The sequence below is a fragment of the Trichomycterus rosablanca genome, chromosome 5 (assembly GCF_030014385.1).
Source record: "Trichomycterus rosablanca isolate fTriRos1 chromosome 5, fTriRos1.hap1, whole genome shotgun sequence".
NCBI classification, from domain to species: domain Eukaryota; kingdom Metazoa; phylum Chordata; class Actinopteri; order Siluriformes; family Trichomycteridae; genus Trichomycterus; species Trichomycterus rosablanca.
This window is the reverse complement of record NC_085992.1, coordinates 48,483,484-48,502,604: the sequence shown is the minus strand read 5'-3', so window position 1 is coordinate 48,502,604 and position 19,121 is coordinate 48,483,484. Positions and strand designations below refer to the sequence as shown.

The 19,121-nt window shown below is 42.0% G+C and overlaps 1 protein-coding gene across 1 annotated transcript in view; it reads left to right on the top strand.

Annotated features, from left to right (window-relative positions):
* npnta (nephronectin a) overlaps nt 1–19,121 on the top strand; it is a 122,314-nt gene that overhangs the window by 14,522 nt on the left and 88,671 nt on the right. Inside the window, exon 2 of the mRNA XM_062995300.1 lies at nt 14,803–14,903. Within this exon, the coding sequence (XP_062851370.1) occupies nt 14,803–14,903 (101 nt within the window). The remainder of the gene's footprint in view (nt 1–14,802; nt 14,904–19,121) is intronic.

The window sequence follows — 19,121 nt, the reverse complement described above, 5'->3', positions numbered from 1 at the left end:
AGTTTGATTCCCAGGTGGGGCGGTCTGGGTCCTTTCTGTGTGGAGTTTGCATGTTCTCCCCATGTCTGTGTGGGTTTTCTCCGGGAGCTCCGGTTTCCTCCCACAGTCCAAAGAGAATGTGTGTGTGTGTTGGTCCTGTGATGAATCGTACCCAGCGCAACCCTGAACAGGATAAAACGGTGGTGAACCACTCACTTTCTTAACCGGGGTGTGCTGGAGCCTATCGCAGCTTTTCAGTGGGCGCAAGGCACACAGTAACACCCTGGACGGGGCGCCAGTCCATCGCAGGGCAGACACACACACACACACACACACACACACACACATTGACCTATAGGGCAATTCAGTGTCTCCCGTCAACCTTGAAGGAAACAGGAGTCACACACGGCAAACAGAAAGGATCCGGACCGCCCCGCCTGAGGATCGAACCCAAGACCTCGTTGCTGTGAGGCGACAGTGCTGGTGGTAAACCGGACAATGAATGAATGAATACAAAACAGACTTGTATGGGCCTATTTTACTTGAGTTCTTTTTAGGTTCCAGACTCCAGACAGAGCCCTGCTGATCGACTAAATTGGGGACGAGGGGGAAATTACAGTGTGTAGATTTGAGAGCATTATCCAGCGGTCTGACTCTTACATTAGCTTCTACTCTTTACTTGCAGGCATCATTAAACCCATCGTCTCTCCTGTGAGACGGACGCTGTACTATTCTTACCTCTAAATGACTTACCTGAGCGCTTCTATTAATTGCTGAGCGTCTGCACTAGTGCGTTTCATCCTCACACATTCATTTAGCTGCAGGAAGAGCGATGACCGTTTGCGCTAATGCAGATTGTCCGGTCATTAAACACAGATTGTAGGAATTTCACATTCACCCTTTTCATCATGAGCGATTAGGCTTCATTAGCTCGCCGGAGCGAGACGCGCCGACGTGCTCTTCGGCAAACTGGCATTTCAGCGCCCGCCCGGATTCTATTTCGAGACGGCGGAGAGTCGGCATGGGATGTGACAGTCAGGCATGTGTTTTGATGACCCGTGTCTAATTGCAGACCTGTCGGAGGAGGTGGCACAGGAATGCGAGGAGTAATAACCGCACTCGCGTGGTTTTCTCAGAACCGTATCACACATTGTTAAGCCGTTATCCTAGAGATGACTGTATCTGGATTACGTGTTGGCATAACACCCAATTTACATTTATTATGGAACCACTTGATGTCTGCAGGTCTTCGTGTCTGCTTAAATTTCATGAATTTTACAGAATTCTCATTCCACCTTCAAATCAAATGACCTGTGCCAACTATGGCTTTTCACTGCAGAATTGTGTTACTTGGAGGTCGATCATATTACATTTATATTTACATTTTCTGCTTTTAGCAGAGAGACTTACAGAAGAGCGTCCACAGTAAACATTTCCCTACTCTAGCTGAAACCCTGTTAGAATTATTTTTTTTCTATTTTATTTATGCATTTTCTCTCATTATCCCTCTGATTTAGTGAAGTCAATCTGTCTTCCACTGCTGGGGATCCTCGATTGCAGTCGAGGTGGGTATATTGCTGCTCACGCCTCCTCCGACCCGTGCGCAGCCCTTAGTGGAACCCTTTTTCACCCATGCACTCTGCACAGGCGCCTCTATCTGCTAATCTGGGTCCTTACACAGCGTTTCAAGACCCCACCCCATAGTCCGGTCATCACGCCCTAGCGGTAACCAGACGCACTGGTGCGACCAGTCGTTCCAGGGAAAAAAAAAGTCTCCGCGACTCTAAAATAGTGAAGGGTCGTTCGCGAACGATCCGATTCTATTGAACGGCTCTCTGAAATGAAGGAAAGGAACCGAGTCGCGCCTCTGTTATATATATATTTATTTTTGCGCAGTTCTTATCGGCTGTAATCCACGCATTCTGCTTCGCATCAGTAGAGGGAATTAATCAGTCATAATTGGAGCTGTTTATTGTCGAAATTCAAATCCGAAAACATTTTCAGTATCGCGGAGAGCGAGTGAGATACACACACACACACACACACACACACACACACACACACACAGAGAAAGCGAGAGCTAGTAGTATAATAACAAATAATTGAGAAATAAACTATAAACTTGTTTAATTATGTTAAATCTGATTATTTCATGGCTTGTATGTTTTAAAGCAGAAACAAACACAGGCACATCTCTGCACAAGAGAGGATTTTTCTGAAACTTAATGCAATGCTTCCACAGTATGTCTCTTCCCTGTAGTTTTTTTTCCTTTTAAAATAAATCTTTTTTTCCCATTTAAGTGTTGTTTGAATTAGGCCTACATTTAAGGCAAGGTAGCAAAATTTGCATAATTGTTCATCATTGATATTAATATCGGGGCTGTCTTATAGTTTACCCAGTAGCGCTTCCCTTTAAGCACTTTAAGCACCAACACTTTTTCAGTAAGTTACCTTTCTTGTAGAATTGTGCTTTAAATAAAGAACTTTATGTTGACCAGATTGTTAGTTAATCATTTACAAGTCAATATTGCCTATATGGACAGCGATAAAAAAAAAAAAAAGTGAACCTGTAAAACTGCTGTGTTAAATGCGATGCGGTCGAAAATTTGGGTGCACCAGTGCAACCAGTGCAAAAAGTTAGTCTAGAGCCCTGGCTGGTGTGCTAGTAGAATATCCCGCTGTACCACCTGGGCGCTTGAAGGTGTTTTTTTTTTTTTTTTTTTTAAATAATATGCCATATAAGGTTAGTACATGTATGTTGTTGCTAAGCTTAAGTGCTTAGTAATGAGGTGATGAGGGTCTTTAATCATCTTACAGTCTTTAAAAGACAGTGAGAGACACAAAAGAGCCTTGATGCATGTCTTCCTTGAGTTCTGGATGAAGGAGTATTATTATTATTATTTAATCGTCAATAGTCAGTAAGCTAAATAGATTGCATCTGTGAACTGACCAGCATGTTCAAAACAGATCGACACTAGATTCATCAGACTGTCCATCAGTGGATTTTATGAAACAGTAGTGGAACAGGGTGCTTGGGTGTATGAGTGATAAATTACGCTAGCCTCTGTCTGTCTATCTGTCTATCTTGTCTGTCTGTCTGTCTGTCTGTCTGTCTGTCTGTCTGTCTGTCTGTCTATCTATCTATCTATCTATCTATCTATCTATCTATCTATCTATCTATCTGTCTGTCTGTCTGTCTGTCTATCTTGTCTGTCTGTCTACCTGTCTGTCCATCTTATCTGTCTGTCTGTCTATCTATCTTATCTGTCTGTCTGTCTGTCTGTCTGTCTGTCTGTCTGTCTGTCTGTCTGTCTGTCTTATCTGTCTGCCTGCCTGTCTGTCTGTCTGTCTGTCTACCTGTCTGTCCATCTGCCTGTCTCTCTGTCTATCTATCTACCTATCTTTCTATCTGTCTGTCTGCCTGCCTGTCTATCTGTCTGTCTATCTATTTATCTATCTATCTTATCTATCTGTCTGTTTGTCTGTCTATCCGTCCGTCCATCCATCCATCAGTCTATCCACTCATTCCTGTCTGTTACTGGGGGACGCCCATGAAGACTCAAAAAGATCTATCTAACTATCTGTCTGTATATCTGTCTAACTATCTTTCTATCTACCTGTCTGTCTGTCTGTCTATCTATCTATGTATCTGTCTAAGAAGTCTGTATTCTATATATTCTTGTCTGTAGAGAAGGACCACACTGACAAAGTCAGATAGATAGACAGACAGATAGATAAACACACACACACACACACACACACACACACACATAATATACAGTGTATCACAAAAGTGAGTACACCCCTCACATTTCTGCAGATATTTAAGTATATCTTTTCATGGGACAACACTGACAAAATGACACTTTGACACAATGAAAAGTAGTCTGTGTGCAGCTTATATAACAGTGTAAATTTATTCTTCCCTCAAAATAACTCAATATACAGCCATTAATGTCTAAACCACCGGCAACAAAAGTGAGTACACTCCTAAGTGAAAGTTCCTGAAGTGTCAATATTTTGTGTGGCCACCATTATTTCCCAGAACTGCCTTAACTCTCCTGGGCATGGAGTTTACCAGAGCTTCACAGGTTGCCACTGGAATGCTTTTCCACTCCTCCATGACGACATCACGGAGCTGGCGGATATTCGAGACTTTGCGCTCCTCCACCTTCCGCTTGAGGATGCCCCAAAGATGTTCTATTGGGTTTAGGTCTGGAGACATGCTTGGCCAGTCCATCACCTTTACCCTCAGCCTCTTCAATAAAGCAGTGGTCGTCTTAGAGGCGTGTTTGGGGTCATTATCATGCTGGAACACTGCCCTGCGACCCAGTTTCCGGAGGGAGGGGCTCATGCTCTGCTTCAGTATTTCACAGTACATATTGGAGTTCATGTGTCCCTCAATGAAATGTAACTCCCCAACACCTGCTGCACTCATGCAGCCCCAGACCATGGCATTCCCACCACCATGCTTGACTGTAGGCATGACACACTTATCTTTGTACTCCTCACCTGATTGCCGCCACACATGCTTGAGACCATCTGAACCAAACAAATGAATCTTGGTCTCATCAGACCATAGGACATGGTTCCAGTAATCCATGTCCTTTGTTGACATGTCTTCAGCAAACTGTTTGCGGGCTTTCTTGTGTAGAGACTTCAGAAGAGGCTTCCTTCTGGGGTGACAGCCATGCAGACCAATTTGATGTAGTGTGCGGCGTATGGTCTGAGCACTGACAGGCTGACCCCCCACCTTTTCAATCTCTGCAGCAATGCTGACAGCACTCCTGCGCCTATCTTTCAAAGACAGCAGTTGGATGTGACGCTAAGCACGTGCACTCAGCTTCTTCGGACGACCAACGCGAGGTCTGTTCTGAGTGGACCCTGCTCTTTTAAAACGCTGGATGATCTTGGCCACTGTGCTGCAGCTCAGTTTCAGGGTGTTGGCAATCTTCTTGTAGCCTTGGCCATCTTCATGTAGTGCAACAATTCGTCTTTTAAGATCCTCAGAGAGTTCTTTGCCATGAGGTGCCATGTTGGAACTTTCAGTGACCAGTATGAGAGAGTGTGAGAGCTGTACTACTAAATTGAACACACCTGCTCCCTATGGACACCTGAGACCTAGTAACACTAACAAATCACATGACATTTTGGAGGGAAAATGACAAGCAGTGCTCATTTTGGACATTTAGGGGTGTAGTCTCTTAGGGGTGTACTCACTTTTGTTGCCGGTGGTTTAGACATTAATGGCTGTATATTGAGTTATTTTGAGGGAAGAATAAATTTACACTGTTATATAAGCTGCACACAGACTACTTTTCATTGTGTCAAAGTGTCATTTTGTCAGTGTTGTCCCATGAAAAGATATACTTAAATATTTGCAGAAATGTGAGGGGTGTACTCACTTTTGTGATACACTGTATATATAGAGATAGATAGATAGACAGACAGACAGACAGACAGACAGACAGACAGACAGACAGACAGACAGACAGACAGACAGATAGGAAGATAGATCTTTTTGAGTCTTCATGGGCGTCCCCAAGTTTGGCACATCCACCAAACTGGGCGCCAAATTGTGGTGGAAAGCCCTTAATAAAATACCTCAGAGACTGGATTATGAGTATAAAGGAGTTTTATTCTTGTCTGTAGAGAAGGATCTCACTGACAGAGTCTCACATGGAAGCTCAGAGAGTGTGATAGGAAGGAAAGAAAATAATCACCCTGTATACTCCCATTAGTGAGCTTGTAGGACAGTGACAGATTCCACTTAGCTAGAACATAGGAACTGGTCTAAATCGTAAAATAGAACTGGGTTTTTGAGGTCATACAATGTCATTGACACACCACTTTCCAGTATCATTCCATCGTAGCAGTATGTTTGTAATACTGGAATAAGACATTTTCTGGCAATTATGTCCTAAATATATTTAGCCATTCTAAGTATCAATGATACTTCTAGTGTAAATTAACACGTTCATGGTTTTAGACCAGCAGCATTTTTATGCTAAAGCCAAGCCATTTGTGGGTCGATAACCTTCTCTTTTGCAGTCCAAAAGCATTACCAGTTCTAGGTTAGGAATCAGCACTGCATCACTATTTATTTAATTTTATTTGCCTTTATTTAACCAGGCAAGACATTAAGAACAAGTTCTTATTTACACTGACAGCCTGGTAAGTGCCAAGGAGCTCTTGTGGAAAGAAGAAAACAAAGCAAGGAGAAAAGAGAACCATCACACAACACATCACATAAAACACTTACAGGTATCGTTAAACATGCCTTTCATTAGATCCTTAAAAGCAGCAACTAAATCCTTAAAAGCGACTAAAAAGTGTCATCAGTGTCTTACAAGCATCAAATATTTTACTGTGTATTAGGTTTCTTTGCACCAGCAAGAAGGACTCATCAGATAATCAAACACATCAACAGTCCAGTTTGCTTTTGATCATGGACTCCGCATATACACGCAGAAGAGAAAGTCCACTAGGAGAGAACAAATCAGGGCTTAAATAAACACGGTAAATCACCTCCACAGGTGTAACCACTAATTATCCCCCAGCTTCATCCCTCAATCTCCTCCCTCCTGTTTCAACTCTGAGCTAAACTCCACTTCACCTGTTCCATACTAGTAATATATGTTCCGTCTGTGCTGGTGTGTAATTAAAGGCCAGTTTAATACTGGAATGAGAGCAGATTGGAGTACAGCGATAAAACTGTCATATTTCACGTCATTTTGCCATTCAGACAGACACATAGATAGATAGATAGACAGAACTGTAGATAGATAGACAGACAAGCAGACAGACAGACAAATGAATGGATGAACAGATAGACAGACAGACAGATAGATATACAGTGGGGGAAATAAGTATTTGATCCCCTGCTGATTTTGTAAGTTTACCCCCTTACAAAGACTTGAACAGTCTATAATTTTTATGGAAGGTTTATTTTAACAGAGAGAGACAGAATATCAACAAAAAATTACACGGGAGGAGCTTGTCAATGATCTCAAGGGAGCTGGGAGCACAGTCACCAAGAAAACTATTAGTAACACACTTCGCCGTAATGGATTGAGATCCTGCAGTGCCCGCAAAGTCCCTCTGCTCAAGAAGGCTCATGTACAGGCCCGTCTGAAGTTTGCAAATGAACACCTGAATGATTCAGAGAAAGCTTGGGAGAATGTGATATGGTCAGATGAGACCAAAATTGAGCTCTTTGGCATCAACTCCACTCGCCGTGTTTGGAGGCAAAGAAATGCCCAGTGGGGATGGTGTTCCTGGGGTCATATCCAGCATTTCTCTGCTCCCAGCTCCCTTGAGATCATTGACAAGCTCCTCCCGTGTAATTCTGGACTGACCTCACCTTTCTCAGAATCATTCTTACCCCACCAGGTGAGATCTTGCATGGAGCTCCAGAGTGAGGGTGATTGACTGTGATCTTGTATTTCTTCCATTTTCGAATGATCGCACCAACAGTGGTCTCTTTCTCACCAAGCTTCTTGCTGATGGTCTTGTAGCCCATTCCAGCCTTGTGCAGGTCTACAATCTTGTCCCTGACGTCCTTTGATAGCTCTTTGGTCTTGCCCATGGTGGTCGAGAGATTTGAACGGAAGAAACTGATTCTGTGACAGGTGTCTTTTATACAGGGACAGGACTAATTTGTGTGTCTCATGGGCACATAACCGGTCTGTGGGGGTCAGAATTCTTGCTGGTTGGTAGGGGATCAAATACTTATTTCCCTTAATTAAATACAAATTAATGTATAACTTTTATTTAATGTTTTTTTTCTGGATTTTTTGTTGATATTCTGTCTCTCTCTTAAAATAAACCTTCCATTAAAAGGGGGTAAGGGGGTAAACTTACAAAATCAGCAGGGGATCAAATACTTCCCCCACTGTACATATAGATTGAAAGACAGATAGACAGACAGGCAAAGATAGACAAACAGAAAGACAGGTAGGTAGATAGACAGATAGATATGCAGATCGACAAATAAATGAATGACAGACAGACAAATGGATTGATGGGTAGACAGACAGACAGACAGACAGACAGACAAATAGATAGAAAGACAGATAGATAGACAGACAGACAGACAGTCAGGTAGATAGATAGATAGATAGACAGACAGACAGACAGACACAGACAGACAGATAGATAGATAGACATAGATAGATAGATAGATAGATAGATAGACAGACATAGATATACAGACAGACAGACAGATAAATAGAGAGACAGATAGCTATATAGGTAGATAGACAGACAAACAGACAGATTGATATATAGATAAGTAGATCGAGACATAGATAGATAGATGGATGGACGGACGGATTATAGACAGACAGACAGACAGACAGATAGACAGACAGACAGACAGATAGATTATAGAAGGCAGACAGACAGACAGACAGACAGACAGATAGATAGATTATAGAAGACAGACAGACAGATAGATAGATTATAGAAGACAGACAGACAGATAGATGAATCTGGGATGAATTTGGGTCTCACAGACTGCTACAACCCTGTGACCTATTTCTGAACATCATGAATATTTTGAATTGAATTCACTCTGCCCGTTACTCCCACAACACTGAGACACAGACAGATATTAAGCGCTGGTGGTTGGCAGGGTCGGACCTGGTGCTCGACTAGGTGGTAAAGATTTGTTGTGACAGTCTTGTTACCCAAGCTAAGTAATGAGCGTGGCGCCAGGAATCCCTCGCTCTCTCTCTATCCCCCCCTTTCCTTGTTTTGTCTGTCTCGAGCGCTCATGCTCAGGCTGGCATATTCTTGGATTTGGACCAACTGCAGGTTGGCATGCCATGACTCGTGTGCTTTCCGCCCCTGGCACTGAGGAGTTGAGTTCAGGCTTACGCTGTATTCTGTACCACCCACATGCAGCGTGGGTCTTTCTACGGTTGACATACTGTTACTGTTGACAGTTGTCTAATTCTCTCTCTCTCTTCATTTGCTTCATGCTCAGTTGGGCATAGATGGGCATCTTTAGGGTTGGCACACCACCAAGATCTGGAGCTGGTACCCAATCTGGAAGCATAATGTGACCTGTTCTGTAGATGAAGAGTTTGTTCTTAGCCAATATGATCAGTATTAGCTCTCTTGTGTTGCAGGGTGGTGCACCTGGTAACATACACCGATCAGCCATAACATTAAAACCACCTCCTTGTTTTTCTACACTCACTGTCCATTTTATCAGCTCCACTTACCATATAGAAGCACTTTGTAGTTCTACAATTACTGACTGTAGTCCATCTGTTTCTCTACATACTGTTTTAACCTGCTTTCACCCTGTTCTTCAATGGTCAGGACCCCCACAGGACCACCACAGAGCAGGTATTATGATATGAGTGGATCAGACACAGCAGCGCTGCTGGAGTTTTTAAATACCGTGTCCACTCACTGTCCACTCTATTAGACACTCCTACCTAGTTGGTCCACCTTGTAGATGTAAAGTCAGAGACGATCGCTCATCTATTGCTGCTGTTTGAGTCGGTCATCTTCTAGACCTTCATCAGTGGTCACAGGACGCTGCCCACAGGACGCTGTTGGCTGCATATTTTTGGTTGGTGGACTATTCTCAGTCCAGCAGTGACAGTGAGGTGTTTAAAAACTTCAGCAGCGCTGCTGTGTCTGATCCACTCATACCAGCACAACACACACTAACACACCACCACCATGTCGGTGTCACTGCAGTGCTGATCCACCACCTAAATCCTAAACCATTGAAGAACAACATGAAAGGGGGATAACAAAGCATGCAGAGAAACAGATGGACTACAGTCAGTAATTGTAAAACCATGGGTCTTGGTGACCTTGGTTTGATCCTTGCTTCTGGTCACTGTTTGTGAGAAGTTTCCTCTGTGGCCTGCTTGACAGTAGACGATATCACCTATCATTAAGTAAAGTCAGATTTATTTATACAGCGCTTTTTACAATGGACATTGTCTCAAAGCAACTTTACAGAATCCAGGACCAACAGACCAAAAACCCCTGTTGAGCAAGCCGAGGACAACTGTTGCAAGGAAAAACTTCCTTAAAATTACAGGAAGGAACCTTGAGAGGAACCAGACTCAGCAGGAGGATTTAAACAAATCAAACACAAAATTAAATTAAACTAAAAGTTATAACTAGTAAAAATGATTGGAGTTCATAATTTGTCTTTGATAAAGTCCGTAGTGAGTTCTTGACATTTTTGGTGCAAACATGCCAGGGGTCCATCACATCTAGCAGGAGCAGCATTGTTGGCACAGCAGCCTCGACTTGCAGGCTTCAACCTCGGGGTAAAACAACAGGCCCTACCTAATTCACGGCTGTGAAAACAGCACAATTTGCTGTGGAATTCAAAATGTAAGGTTTGTGTTTAGCGATGCTGAAGTCTACAGCAGCTCAAAACACGACTCAGGTATTTCTTAGGCCCTACCTGTCATACTCCAGTGTCCTCCAACATGCAGAGAGTAAACTGTTTACTATTAAATGCCCCGGATGTAAGCATCAAAGACCCCACCCCTTTTTTAATCCTGGTCTTTTACCCACCGGGCAGACTAGTGGTCAATTTTGGCTGCTGCAGACACTGCCAGTTGTGTCTGCTAGGGGCACCTGGGCACCCCGGGCATATTTTTTTTATTGGATGGATATAGTTTAAACCTTAAACGGTATGTAAAGGCCCTTTAAGTGAGTCTATCTCCATCTGTCTGTATTTCTGTTTTGTTTTCCATAATTTTTCAGAGCAACAGTTGTTTTCCTTTTCCTCGTGTGTCTTCATGTCTCTGATTGGCTGTGCTAGCTCTGCACACGATGCTAATGAGGCGTCAGTCAGCTGCTAGACTTCCTGCCATATTAATGCAGAACTTACATGTATATTCGGGTGTGGTGGCGGTGGTGTGGCGGTGGTGGGGTGGCGGGTTTAAACGACTGTCTGGAGAACGACCGTGTCAATTATTACTGCAGCGATAAAGCAATCTGCTGCTCCCTCATTTTGTTAGCACTGATTAGCATCTTTATTGTATTAACGAGGGTAATCAGGGCCGATCTGATTAACCACGATGGCTTATGGTTTAATATTCATCAAGCAGCCGATGTTTACGTGCACGTTTTGATCGGACCGGCCGATCGGAAGTGGAGACGGACACGCCGGCGGTAATAAAAGTGTCCGTCCAGCTGTTCGTACCTGAGACGATGAGAAAAGAGAACAGCGGCGCACTCAGACTAAAGCTAGATGCCAGTTCTCAGCGTGCCCGCTGTGACGGGCGTCTTTGTGAGGAGCCGTGTCCCTGTCTTTGTGCCAGACAGAAGACAAACACTTCCCCCCCAGGCCTGCCGTGCCTGCTTTCCATCAAACCCACTCTGAGTGATTGGCAGCACTGGCGGTGGAATTAGCATTTTATACAGCCTGGCGGTGGACGCTTGCTGAAGAGGATGGAAACGAGTGTGAACGGAATGAACGATGCCATGCTCATCTCATTCCTCTTCTTAGTGAGGGTTTGGAAAAATGCGCTATACATACATGTATAGCCAAAAGTACGTGGACACCTGACCGTGAACCAGAACCACAGGCAGTATTATGACGTCGTCTTCCATCATCTTTGCTATAGATGGCTCCAATATTCTGCTCCAAGGTTTGGTTTAAGTCTTTGTGCCTTAAGGAGCGTGTTTGAGGTCTGGCTGATGTGTTATGAGACCCCCGGCTCAAAGTTGCCATTCCAATTCACTGTAAAGGTGTTCAATGGTGTTGTAGCCACTAGAGTCTCTCAGTGTGAAAATAATTAAGATGCACAGAGGGCCTAACCCAAACTCTTCCCCGGAGAGTCAGAGTGCCCATTCCAGCTCCTGTGAGCTTATAGGCAATGGTATTAGACGTTGGAGCAATGGAAGAGTGTCGACTGGTTGCCAAACACACCCATAATAATACTTACTAATTATAATAAATAATTAATCTACCCTAATCAGATTACAGTACACTTGACCGCAACATTCAGCTCTCTGACCTTGCTTTTCTTCTCTTAAAATGGTAATAAATCCAGACATGTAGTGCTAAAGTATTTTTAGTCTCGCAGTTTGGCAAAAAAAGCTCCTGATCCATCTGGGTCATGTGATGACCAAATGTTGGAACCGGCAGCTGATTTTCTCAGGCCTTAAATGGTCTGTTTTTGCTCTGAGAAGGAGAAGGAAAAAAAGGACGAGTTATCCAGCTCGGATTTGCAAAGAAATTCCACTTATTTAGCAGAAACTGTTTGTATTAGCTTCACATGCGCTCTTCATTTAGCTGAGAGATATTCAGTGCTGGATTTAACACCAAAGCTCCAAAAATGACTCCCGTTCCCTCTTATGTCTTTGGGTTCCACTAGGGACTAAATATTTATATCACAGTATTTTTTAAGATTCTGACGGTTTTACGGTTTATCACGGTTTGTTTTATTTTTTTGTATGACTGGAACTTTTTATATGTCTGTGGCTGATTCTACTGTCATAAGTACATAGAATATAAACAGTTTAATTTCACCATGTATATAATGAAGGTTTTGAGGACTATAAGCTTTGCTTGGCACCACAAAATGACACAATATATGATGGAATCAGTACATGTGAAACAGATGCAATATATACAATGTTTATTATTAATATAATATTTAAGTATTATACAATTACTCTTAGCTCTCCCTTTAACAAATAAAGTGATGTTTGCAGTCTCCCAGTCACCACTGATAAAATGCACTGTTATACTGAGGTACGATTCCACTGATACCCCTTTTCCACCGACATGGAACAGTTCCAGTTCTGGTTCGCGAACTTAATTTTGAACTGGTTCCACGTTTTTCCACCGAAAAAAAGAGGTTCCAGACAGCAAACTAGCGTCTAATCTGGCACCACAGAATACTGGGTTTTTCAGCGTGAACCGTGACGTCATTTATGGGCGTGTCAAAGTGGTCTGGGTGCGTTCACATGAGAAGCTGGTAACCGCTGTCTCGTATGGAGCTTGATGCTGCACTTTTATCTTTTAAAGTTCACCTGATTAAATTTTGAGCCAGTTTGCCGCTGAAAAAACACGAAAAATAAAGCGTAACGTGGCTTATTGTACTAAAACACTGACCGATGAATTTGGGCAGTACAGAGCACTTATAACCAGTAGTAATAGAGAGAAGTTTAGTGTTTCTGTGTCATACTTTTAGTACATTCAGCCACGTTACACTTTATTTAAAAGCTTTTTCGACTTTCCCAAGAAACCGATTCTCAGAACCCCGAACTGCAGAACCACCACATGTGAAGTTAATACAGCTAAACACAGATACTGTACATGTATTGTATTTTATAGAGGGTTCGATGGTAATGTCACATAAATTGATGTTCGTGACGTGGAACTTTAATGATGTTTTGCCGCTCAAGCCGAGCGCTGAGCAAATCGGTTATTTGCGCCGAGAGCAAGGCACAAAACGCTTCACACGTGAATGCACAAAAGAAAGCAACAATGGTGACGACCATGTCTATGTCTTCTTATCACCAATAGCTGATCGATGCTTTCTGCATAAAAACGAACATCTGTAACAACAGCACAAATCCTCACACATAATCTACACGCTCCACCATCATGTTACTACTTTTTTGCACAGCGCCTACCGTTGATGATGTATGCTCGGTTCCCAAAAACTGGTGGAAACGTGAGTTGGTTCTCTAAAAAACACCAAGGTTCAATGAGACCCGAACAGAACTGGTTCAAGAACCAGAGTTCTTTTGGTGAAAATGCGCTATGATTGTACAACCTGACCACAGGTCTGTTGTAGAAAAGTGGACGACTTTATATTTCTACGCTTCCAGCTTGCTTTGGTGTTGCTGGTGTTGCTGGTATAACGTCAGTATAGCAGTTAAACTGAAGTATTTTCACCCCGGTACTAACGTTGCTTAACCATTTGCTTTTTTGCAACAACCGTGCCCAGACAAACCGTCCAGTATATAGTGTTTTAATCTGTGTCGGAACAAAAAAAACTTCTAAACTGCCGACGCCTTTGTCATCTGTTAAAACTGTTATGCTAACGCTACCTGACTAACTAGTGAGTTGTATCTAATTTGCACGCCACTTCATAGGGCTTTTAGCAGCAAACTTACTGCCTATTGAAGCTACATCTGTTGTATTAGCTGTACTACGGTGTGGCGGTATATGAAAAATCCATACCATACGAGTGTACTGTCATACCGCCCAGCTCTAGGTTCCACTGTGTATTATTGTACAAGAACTGGTATCATTTTCTGCTCCATCATCTGTATCATTCACACTGAAGTATCTGCAGACGCACATCAGCAAATCCAATGAGAGCGGCACGAATGCAAACATGATGTCTTAGATTCACTGATGTAAAGGATAAACAGAAAGAGTTGGATAGACTCAGAGATAATAACCACAAACCACCCACACTGTCTGACCTTACGTTCAAATGAAAGATGATTCTCAATGTTTTGTGTAGCAGTGCGTCACAAAGTCGCAATTCAAGCGCAATTCTGGCTCCGGTAGATCCTGGAACCATCAAATTATACTGGCATAACAATTGAGGACATTCATATTGCCAAAGGTTATTTACAGATTTAGGAAAAATAACAATAATATAGTACAATATAAACAAAATAGTTACAGTTATATTTTTATTTTATTATTATTAGGATTTCTAACATTATGTTTTACTCTTTGGTTACGTTCATGACAGGACAGGTCTGGTTATTATAATGACTATTACTAAAGTTATAATGCATTATTAAGTGTTCTTCAGTGATTGGCTGATATCTAATGAAGCGGTTAATGCTCTTACCTGACAGGTGGCCCATGCCGATGGCATCGTCCAACGGTCTGTGCCGGTACGGAGCCCGAGTCGACTGCTGCTGGGGCTGGACCCGACGTTCCTGGTCGCACTGCCAACGTGAGTAACCTGTCGCTAAAGCGAGATGCAGGGAGCTTTGGGGCTAGCTTAAAGGAGCTAACACACTTGTTAAATACGCTTCTTAGCTGTACACACTCAGACACTCCTGCTGTCTACGCACAAGTCACGAGTTCATTATGCAGAACGGGTCACAATTCGGTGTTGAGCGGTAAACACGTACAACATTAAGACGTATAGGAGAAAGCTGTAGTAGTTTTTAAATGTGTCAGAATTTGACATACCTATTAGCATCATCTTGAATAAAAGGCAGTAATTTGAAGAGCTTGTGCTATCAAATTAAGACATCATAAAAGTGATGTCCCGATTATTTTTTAAAATATTACCTGGCTTATACCATGGCCACATAGCTCTGGAAATTCAGTTTCGCCTGTTTATACATTCATAATTAAATAAAATAAAATAGACCACCAATGTCAGACTGTTGTTTCAGGTTATGGCTTGTGCTTTCATTTCATTTTAGGAAGATAAAAAATGATACAACTGGGATTAATTAATAAAAGCTTTTTTAACACCAGTTCATGTGAAGAACATGAGCTAATTAATGAATAGGTTAGCTGCTAACATTACTTTTTAGATACATTGATAAATAAATGAGCAATTGCTTTTTATTTTGATGTACACAGTAATTACACTAGAAAAATCGGCATATCTGTGACACTGTTGTCTTTAAAAATACTGTTAGCGGCAGTAAAACTTTGTGGACCATTGACCAAGTTTAAAACACCAAACAATAAGGTCATTGTTATGGATTCGGTCCACTTCTGCTATGCCAACAGCCTTCACTACTCTGGAACACGACTGCAGAGATTCAGTTTCATTTAGGCTCAAGTATTTGTGAATTCGGACATTGAAGTAGATTAGCTAGGCAGTTTTAGCCTAGTGGTTAAGGTACTGGACTAGTAAGCAGAAGGTTGCTGGTTCAAACCCCACCACTGCGAGGTTGCCACTGTTGGGCCCTTGAGCAAGGCCCTTAACCCTCAATTGCTTAGACTGTGAGTCGCTTTGGATAAAAGCGTCTGCTACATGCCGAAAATGTAAATATATTAGCAAGGCCTGACTTGCTTTGTGCTTTAATTTAATACAAAGTTGTTAGATTGGTTTGATGTCACTGAAACTCGTACACTATTTTACATATTTTAGCCCTTACTGGTTGGTAAGATTGTGTGGGCTGCTGTTTTGTATCTGAGTTGACTTTGAGGATTGATAAATGACATTATTAAAATCGCATTTGCCAGCCAATCAGAAATTAGGGCTTTCTGTGGCCATGGTGTAACTGTATATGTTATATACAGGTAAATATGAATCTTCACATGATTAATACATTACAAAATAACTGATAGAAAGTGTCTGCTGGATGTGATAAACTGGTGACTTGTGTTACAGTTAAAGTTAAAAATAAGGGACATAACCAGTGTGTCATGGCAAGCTTGACATTTCAGTGATTTCGGCTTATTTTTATGACTGAATAATTAAATGACATACTTTTTTTAATCCAAAAAATGCATTTAAGGTTCCTCGGTCAATCATTATGAACTTAGCCTTATTAAATTGGCACAGAGAAGTCATCAGCTGTAGTCCATCAGTTATTAATGAGGAATGTATCAGTCCAATGACATTCTAATACACCGATCAGCCATAACATTAAAACCACCTCCTTGTTTCTACACTCAGCTCCACTTACCATATAGAAGCACTTATCTGTTTCTCTGCATGCTTTGTTAGCCCCCTTTCATGCTGTTCTTCAATGGTCAGGACCACCACAGAGCAGGTATTATTTATGAGTGGATCAGACACAGCAGCGCTGCTGGAGTTTTTAAACACTGTCACTGTCACTCTGTAGTGGTCCTGTGGGGGTCCTGACCATTGAACAGGGTAAAAGCAGGTTAAAGTCAGTAATTGTAGAACTACAAAGTGCTTCTATATGGTAAGTGGAGCTGATAAAATGGACAGTGAGTGTAGAAACAAGGAGGTGGTTTTAATGTTATGGCTGATCAGTGTATATATAATATTCCAACAGAAGTTGTTTTAATCATTCAGTCATAGAAGAATCAGTTGCAGAAATAAAGGAAACTAAAGACTGCCATGAGATTCATGTCCTGCACTTTTGACTTTAACTTTTGGTGAACAAGAACTTTCACTCTTTCAGATGGTTAGAAAACTGGGGACATGCCGTCGTTCAGGCTCCTCTGAGAAGAGCTGTAACAGTTGTAAAATATATAGGGCGAGAAATGAGGTTATTATGGTGAACACTAGAATAAATTAAATGTATGAAATGCACCCCGCGTCTCAGATATCCTCTGGAAAACAAACGTTCAGATATTCATGCTGCTGATTGAAAGTAAATGTGCAATCACTGTGGATGTCGAAGAGCTGCGGTACTCGCGAGCCGCTCTCCTCCAGCACTTCCATTGATGAGCTCTTTGAAATGAAGAAAAGAAACCGACCACATTTTTTCTGAAAGATTTCTCCTCACACGTCGCGGCTTCTTTCATCGTTCGTCCGTCGTTGCACGCTCGGTGCAGATGCGATGAGGACTCGATGCATGTTTCAGCCCAAACGTTTAGCCTGATGGTGAGATGGAAATAGCCTCCCACTCGGGGTAATTGCCCTCGGGGGCGTGGGAGGATATTATCAGTGAGGCGTGTGTGGCCGTCAGCCTGTCAACCGCTCAGCGTTCTTTCTCTGCATGGCTTGTGCGCATGATAGTCCAGCTGTTGCTTTGGCTGTGGGAGCGTGATACACTCTGTGTTCTCTCTGGTGAAAATAATCATAAAAAATGCTGATTAACACACAGAACTGTGGGATACGGAGCCCCTTAGGGGTCACTGACGAGAAATATATGTGAAGAACAGAATCTGTACCCTCAATTTAGCAAAACTGTACCCACGAATTTATAAACTGTACCCATAGATTTGTAAACTGTACCCACAATTTAGCAAAACGGTACCCACATATCTGTAAACTGTACCATCAATTTAGCAAAACTTTACCCACAGATTTATAAACTGTACCCACAGATTTGTAAACTGTACCCTCAATTTAGCAAAACTGTACCCATGGATTTATAAACTGTACCAACAGATTTGTAACCTGTACCCACAGATTTGTAAACTGTACCCACAGATTTGTAAACTGTACCCACAAGGTTGTAAACTGTACCCACAGATTTGTAAACTGTACCCTCAATTTATCAAAACTGTACCCACAGATTTGTAAACTGTACCCACAGATTTGTAAACTGTACCCACAATTTAGCAAAACTGTACCCACAGATTTGTAACCTGTACCCACAGATTTATAAACTGTACCCACAAAGTTGTAAACTGTACCCACAGATTTGTAAACTGTACCCACAGATTTGTAAACTGTACCATCAATTTAGCAAAACTGTACCCACAGATTTGTAACCTGTACCCACAGATTTATAAACTGTACCCACAAAGTTGTAAACTGTACCCACAGATTTGTAAACTGTACCCTCAATTTAGCAAAACTTTACCCACAGATTTATAAACTGTACCCACAAAGTTGTAAACTGTTCCCTCAATTTAGCAAAACTGTACCCACAGATTTGTAACCTGTACCCACAGATTTATAAACTGTACCCACAAAGTTGTAAACTGTACCCACAGATTTGTAAACTGTTCCCTCAATTTAGCAAAACTTTACCCACAAAGTTGTAAACTGTACCCACAGATTTATAAACTGTACCCACAAAGTTGTAAACTGTACCCACAGATTTGTAAACTGTTCCCTCATATTTGTAAACTGTACCCTCAATTTAGCAAAACTGTACCCACAGATTTGTAAACTGTACCCACGGATTTGTAAACTGTACCCACGGATTTGTAAACTGTACCCACGGATTTGTAAACTGTACCAACAATTTAAATACCCCCGCACAAATCATATTGTTCTTTTTAAAACGTGTCATCAATTCTAAGGTTTGCATGATGGTTATAGCGAACTAACAGCATACATACGTTGAGGGTACAGTTTACAAATTTGTGGGTACCAGGGCTCTAGACTAACGTTTTGCACTGGTTGCACTGGTGCACCTAACTTTTTTTCTTAGGTGCACCAGCACAAAAGTTAGGTGCACCCAAATTTTCGACCGCATCGCATTTAACACCGCAGTTTTACAGGTTCACTTTTTTTTTTTTTTTTTTTTTTAATCACTGTCCATACAGGCAATAT